This window comes from Cyprinodon variegatus, unplaced genomic scaffold, assembly GCF_000732505.1.
Source record: "Cyprinodon variegatus isolate N-32 unplaced genomic scaffold, C_variegatus-1.0 Scaffold436, whole genome shotgun sequence".
NCBI classification, from domain to species: Eukaryota; Metazoa; Chordata; class Actinopteri; order Cyprinodontiformes; family Cyprinodontidae; genus Cyprinodon; species Cyprinodon variegatus.
Window position 1 is genome coordinate 140,391 of NW_015150889.1, and position 7,363 is coordinate 147,753.

Genomic DNA, 7,363 nt, shown 5'->3' on the forward strand with positions numbered 1-7,363 from the left:
ATACATTATTATGTGACATGTACAGTACTCTGTATGACACATACTAATAAGAGCCATAGTAGTTTGCTTTGGACAATCGTTTTGTTCTGGAAGGATATAGTCCCATTTTTTTTTTTTTTTTTTCTATTGTTTTTCCAATTAGAAGCAGGGTTGATTGTGTTTATGTTATTCGTGGATTGACGTTTGTCCAACTGAAGGCTTCAGCAGGATTTACTACAACTGTCCACAACTCCTTTCCTGCCTTGGATAATGTTCCCACCATTGAAACCCTGAAAGCTGAGGGGATAGGAGGGAGAGGAAGCTGCAGCTATTTGAGGTATTTGGATCGAGCCTCTGGATATGAGGTGGCCGCTCTAACCAAGAGAAGTTTTCAGTGCCTGGAAAACAAGATTTCTTTTGCGTCACAATGGTTGCCTTTTTGTGTGTATTGCCATACTTTAATCTGAATAATAAAAAGTCAAGAAACCAATACTTCATCTCCAATAAGCACAAAATCACCCACCTCATATTTTTCCTATATCCTGTTTGATATATTTTCAGTTTAACATAAAACATCAAAAAGCTACAATCACAACATACATTGCTTAAAAGGACAGCCTTTATCATATTTTAAATGACATTCATTGTGTCTTATTACAAATACATCGTTTCAGAAAGCCAATGATTAATAATATACATTAAATATTAACATTAAGAAAAAAGAGAGTGTTCTATGTAGTAGAATTTCATCTTGACAACTTGTGAAACTTCTGTGAAATTATGATACTCATGCAAACTTGTGGTAACACTTTTCCTAAGGCATACAGCTGTATGTTAAAAAAAAGGAATATTTTTTAGTTTTCTTTTCTTCTGTGTTTGTACACATATGGACCCTTGGTCTCTTAAAGTAAAAAAAAAAAAGCTTGAGTGGTGGCAGATCAACAAAAACTCAGAAGGTAAAACTATGCAATTATTGAGCATTATTAGTTCAGGCTGAACTATTTCGCATCAGTTTAAGACACTATGGCGAGTTATTTCCTGTAGAGTTATTTACCTATGTACCCATTGCAAAATATACCTGAAATTGTTTTTTTAGTGATATACTTTTCTCCAAAACTGTACAATTTTATAGGATTCCACTTGGTACCATGCTTGGTTATCAAATGTTTGTAGGATAAATGTGTAAACAATTAAGTCTAACTAGTCTAGGTCCAATTGGTCTGACTTTTACTATTTATATTAAATTAAATAGTTGTAATATTAAAATCAAAAAAATTATTCTAGCTGCTTTGTTTCAATGGATTTATGCTCAAGTTTTTTTAGTGCCAGTGAGGATCAGTCCAAGATTCTAGTTTAGTGACAAATTTAAGGCACAATCTTTCTCTACATACTGTGAATGTATTTTAGGTACTAACAAAAAACTATTGGCACTGAAAGAGTTTGAAGCATATATAAATCATGTGAAATTAAACAAATAACACCTCATTTTTATGCTGTATGCCTTATGTAAAGTGTCAGTCTTTATCTGTTTTTTTCCTGAGTTAACACGTTTTCTCGTTACCTTTAAAGAAAAAACAGAATTTTTAACTTTGTTACAAGTTTAAAAATAAAGCCAAAAAAACAGGCAAATATAAATATCTAGTTACAGCATAGCTGTTGCTAAACATTTATCTGAATCCAAAGAAAAAGTACATTAAAAACCTAAGAGCCTTCAAACGTTCATGCCTCCAATATATTCAAGGAATCTATTACATTTCAAGATATACAATTACACCAAAATAATAATGACCATGGCAGTTTCAGGTTTAAAGTTATATTCAAATGTTTACTTGTTTCTAGGATTCAGACCTATATCTAGATTTTGTAGTGGCCCTACTATAGTTTACGCTTGAATCTAAAACATAATATGTGAAAGGAACCAAAGATTAGGGTGACAGTAAGAAGGCCTGCAAACTTTTAAGACTTGGAGCTCATTACTGAATATTAAACATCAAAATACCAGTGCAGACATCCAAAATGCTGATCTGCAGGTATAAGGGTATAAGTTCTGTTATGCCAAATAAGAAATATCCACAGATTTTTGATATATACAAAGTTTTAACTGAAATGTGTTGAAAATATATATATATATATATATATATATATATATATATACATATATATATTTTAAATTAAAATCCTTTTACACTGCTTCTTATCATTTCGCAAATGACTGCCTCGTTTACATTGTTTCGGTTGAAGGAAAAAGAAGGGTATGAATCATTTTGCTCTGTACCCAATTTTCAACTATCTAATGGAATATATGACTCCAAATCAGGTTACTAAGAATGGTTAGTCAAAAATGGATGAATAAATTAAATAAAAGTTCAGTTAACACTGCCTCAGTTAAAAAGCTAAATACATTTGTATTATAAATAAAAATCTCATAAAGAATCCTGATGTGATCTTTCTTTTCAATCTTAAAATTAAGTTTTAAAATTTAAAACATGCCTATATGAAAATAAAGGGGCTCCTGGACTTGCAGCAGACTGAGCCACCTGCTGAACTGTGGAGGAAGCATATTTTCTTAGAGCTGCGGTCTGTATAGAACTTAAAACAGATCTAAATCAGCAAAATAATTTTCTGATAAGCTGAACGTTTCCAAAGACATGTAAACAAGAGGAGAACAAGAAAACACCATGGATGTGTGTTGAACATAAAATGCAGTTACAGTGCTGCTCCTACAGAGTTGTTTTCATTTGCTATCTATATGGGGAAGAAAAACTATAAATAACAACCAACATAATCATTCTGTTAGTCCTTCTTGTCTCACATTGATAGCGTTTCTTTTTCAAGGAAACTTCAATTTTTGAAAATGTGAATATTACTCATCAGAACAAAAACAGTTTTTCTGACTGCACGTTTAATTTTTTAGATGCACCAACCATCCTCTTCAGAAGTGCTGTGGGTGTGAATAAATATCTACACAGAAAGATAAAAGTACATAAAAAGAAATTAGGTTCATGCGAAACTCCTCCTCAAGAGCTACGGTTGAGGAATTTCTCTCATGTCTTTCTGAAATGGATTTTACAAAAAAAACAAACAAATCTCAGCCTCTGCATGCAGATTTAGGAAGCAAATCCCCTCCCTTTTGAGCAAACACCACAATAAAATGAAAAATCTGGTAGGAATGCAGTTTGAATGTGAGCTCTGTTCCTAATGTCGATTATTACACCACAGGCCTCAATGAGAGCTCCTGGTAGACATCTTATAATCAGCTCCTTTTTACAGACAAATAATATCTTCAGTCTGAACCATGAAAGCAGAGAAGGATTATTAAACATGCACAGCATCTGAACAAAATCAGCACTAAATGTACATTGAAATGATACAGTTCTCCAGAACCATTTCTGAAACAATTCAGCAGTGTAATATAGATAAGCTCCGACCATCTGAGCTCATAAGCTGACCTGGGTCAAATATGGATGTTGTAAGAAGAAACAGTCCAAATAAGGACAGGAATCTCGACCAATCAGAGACACCTTTTTTCAAAACTTTAAAATGCCCTACTAATTTGGGTGTTGAGCTGAAAGACAAGATTTTAGTTATAGTGTGTATAGAAAATATGTTTACCGTATGTCCAGTTCAGATTACTGAACTAAATAACAAAATTTACCTAAATCTACCTTTGTGAGAATTTAACCAAAGTACATAATACATATGTTTCCTTTTCTACTGTTAATGTTTTGAACATTATTTGCAAGTAATGGAAGCTGCATCAATTTAAAAACTATTTCTTTGCAATATTGTTTAGCATAACATTTCATTTCTCACATGTCAGAAGATTACAGCTGTATATTAATGTACAGCTAATTAACCAATTCAATTTAAGATTCTATTTTCAGCTCAAACATAAAAAAGTACAAAACAACTGCACCTGAGGCAATTTTATAAAGCAAGTAAAAGTGTTTAATTTTAAGGTCAACGCTGAATTCTACACATTTTTATCCTTATTTAATATATATGTGTTATCCTCAAAGCTTCTTGATGATTGGTCAATTTATGAAGACAATTGTGTAGAAGAATTAGAAATGTGGTTAATATGGGACTTATGGTGCCCAGTTTGAATAACCACTGTTGGTTCCAAGCATCTGGAAAAAATACAGCAATATCCCCATCATACAATGTTAGAGCTCAGTAAAAGCAACAGATAGGTAATTTGGGTAAAATACTGGAAAATGGTGACATGTAACATGCATCAAGTTAGCAAAGCAATAAATGCAAACCAGTTTATAAATTAACTAAATAACTAAAAAGATCCACTCTTCAGTCATTATTGCTTCTATCCTGTTTTTAGCAAAAACAGCTGCTTTGTTTTTACTTGTGCTTTTTGAGAAGGATTCTGAATTTAACATTCGACATGCACAGCTGAAAGAAACCACAGGGTGCACACCAAGAAATATTCATATAGAATAAAATCTGCGTATTTATATGATCAGAATCTGTTTCCGAAATATTCTTCTTTCTATAATAATAATGCCACTTTTGAACTGTAAACAGACAAACCAAAAAGCTACCTCTGTGTACCAGTAACCAATACAACTAAAATATATTTCATGTGAAAAAAACACCCTGTTTAAAACATTCAGTAGGTGTTATTTTAAACCTCACCTTTGTCCCTGACTTCAGGAAAAGCAGTCTAGACCATGAGCTCTCGCAGCTCAAAGCACTTAGAAAACAGCTGCAGTTATTTCTGAAGCTAAAATCAACATTTTCTAATAAAAAATGCAGTTCGCTCCCATGTCATGTTTCTTTTCAGGCCACGTATATTTTAATTTGGAAAACCAAATTGACCCAGGTCAACCTGCAGACTGCATTCTTTCTATTATCTGTTTGTTTTTGCATCAGTCGTAGCTCTCGTGTTCTCACAGCACTGTTGTCTCAGACTGCAGGATTGACTGTGCTCTGGTGGTGCGCTGGAACTGCATCATCTGCTCTGAACCCAAGTTGGTGGAGAAGTTGTTGTTGAAGTGATTAGCTCTGCTTAGGTGGCAGTTTAGACACATGCTTCTCCATTTCCGCCTTAGCTCCCCCTGAACCTGAGGAAAAAAATAAATAAAAAAATCTAGTAAAAAAGTCACCATGAAATGACTTCATCAGGTTTCTAGCCATCACCCAGATTCATCCATTTAAATGTTCATTAAAATCCTGAGTATTGAAGTCCAATAATGATACACAGAAGACTCACTTTAAATCTCTATAATTAAAAACCTAGATTTGAAATAAAAAAAATAATATTTTACGAATTGTTTTAAAAACAAGATTAAAGAGACTTTATTTCCCTTAAAGCTGTGCTAGACAGCCTGATCAATCAGCCTTCTGATCTCCTAACATTTGTGTGTTTTTTGTGCTTTTTATGTGTTTTTTTATACCCAGTAACTCCTGTCTAAGTTTCACATGTTTATTAAAATGAATTATAAGAAAATTTAATTGAGTCAATTGTAAACAGAGTTTCTATTGTTGGATGAACATTATGTTAAGCCCTATGGGTTAAATATTTGATGCCTTTAAAATGTTTCAATCAGAAAAGACCTCTGGTAATTACGGAAGAGGATTAGGGCCACTGAATAAATTAAAAAAGTTAACTGATTTTAAAATTTTATTTCAGTGTAATATGAGAAAAAAGTCCGAATTCTGACTTTAATCTCAGAATTCTGACTTTTTTCTAAAAATTCTGACTTTAATCTCAGAATTGTGGCTGAATTCAAATATGTTAGCATCAAGACATAGCCATGTCTGTTTTAGAGACTAACCTAGCTTTCTTGTTTTAATCATCCTCTGCTCTTCTATTACTGAAATAGTATCACTGGGGACCCTTTGGGCACGTAAAAAGTCACCTAATTCCGTCATTTGCCACCAGTGTGTTACTGGCCCTCCCAAACAACTCACATCTTTGTCAGTGAAGCTGAGTGCTCCCACACCTCTTCCTTCATGGTGCCATCTACATTAAGATCCAAAAATCTGAGATTTAAGTCAGAATTCTGAGAAAAAAGTCAAAATTTTGAGATTAAAGACATAATTCTGAGACTAAAGTTAGAATTCTGAGGAAAAAAAAGCTGAAATAATGTTTAAAAATCAGTTTACCTTTTTTTTTTCTCCCAGTGGCCCTAATCATCTTCCGTAGTTAATAATGAAAACAAGTAATTAGTCAGTAGTAAAAAAAAAAATTTAACTGAAATAAAGTTAAAAACTAGACAAAAAAAAAGTTAAAATAATTGAAAACTCTGACACGAGTGTACTAAACTAATTAAAACTAACTGATTTTTAATAGAGAATGTTTTTACACATTAATAATGAGGTCTAGTTTCCAGTTGGTGTTTTAAATTTTTTTTTTTCTGTTGTAGCACATTTCGACAGGAGATGGCATGTTCCTGCAGTTATGTCATTTTTGTTGCTGCAGCGGTCTGTCCTTATCTGGGGTTTTCATTCCAGATTTTTTTTTTGTTTTGCCCTTGGTACGCAAGTTTGTTTTGTTTTTTTTTCCCGCATAAAAAGACTATAATATGAAAATTTAGCTCAAACTATTAAGAACTAAATTGAAAAAATGCATTTAAAACAAATAAAAAACCTAACTAAACTATGTAACAAATAGGCATAAAATTGAATCAACTAAGCAAAAACTAAAATACAATTTAAAATCAGGAGTCAAAACTATATACAATTAAAACCATTGGACAATTTGAAACTATTACACATGAGTGATAACTTACCTCACTGTTCAGGAAACAGTATAAGATGGCCACCACCAGACCCTGGGGGGAAAAAAACACAGAAACATCTCTATTAGGTAAAATAAGGATTTAAAAAAGCCAAATTAATACCACTGTTCTTTGAAGACTCAGCTGGTAGCACACCTGGAAGGAGCCGAGAGCTAGGTCAAAAAATATCTTATAATCTTCTGTGATGGACTGGTTGGGAGACACAAACACCACGTAGTGAATCCCAAACAGAGGAATGAGGAGGAGGGTGGATTTAGCCAGCCGTCTAGGAACCAAGAGAGAGATGAAGAAGATAGATTTTAGAAAAAAAGAAAGTGATTTAAAATTTAGAAATAAGTAAAGACAAAAAAAAAAAAAAAGTTGTTTGTTTGCATTTTCTACAACTCCAGACATGGACTGAATGACTTCTCAGACTCTCACAAATTACAAAAACATTTATTGAAGGAATTAAATAAGCTATTTGAGGTATGGGTCCTGGCAGAAGTAACCTAGGAAAAAAATTAGCCCCCCTCCAAAAAAAAAAAAAAAAGGTGCAGGGGAAGAGCTAGAGACTAGACCCGCATGACAGGGAGCGAAGGGATAAATATTTGTGGAGAGTTACAATAGTGCAATTGACCACACTGATG

General features: G+C 33.0%; 1 protein-coding gene across 1 annotated transcript in view; it reads right to left on the reverse strand.

Annotated features, from left to right (window-relative positions):
- Positions 1–4,155: 4,155 nt before the first annotated feature.
- The window catches only part of LOC107093626 (vasoactive intestinal polypeptide receptor 2-like), an 84,756-nt gene continuing 81,548 nt past the window's right edge, over positions 4,156–7,363 (reverse strand). The window contains exons 11-13 of the mRNA XM_015388807.1: positions 6,873–7,002; positions 6,729–6,770; positions 4,156–5,057 (exon numbers count right to left, since the gene is read on the reverse strand). Of these exons, the coding sequence (XP_015244293.1) occupies positions 4,884–5,057; positions 6,729–6,770; positions 6,873–7,002 (346 nt within the window). The 3' untranslated portion in view covers positions 4,156–4,883. The remainder of the gene's footprint in view (positions 5,058–6,728; positions 6,771–6,872; positions 7,003–7,363) is intronic.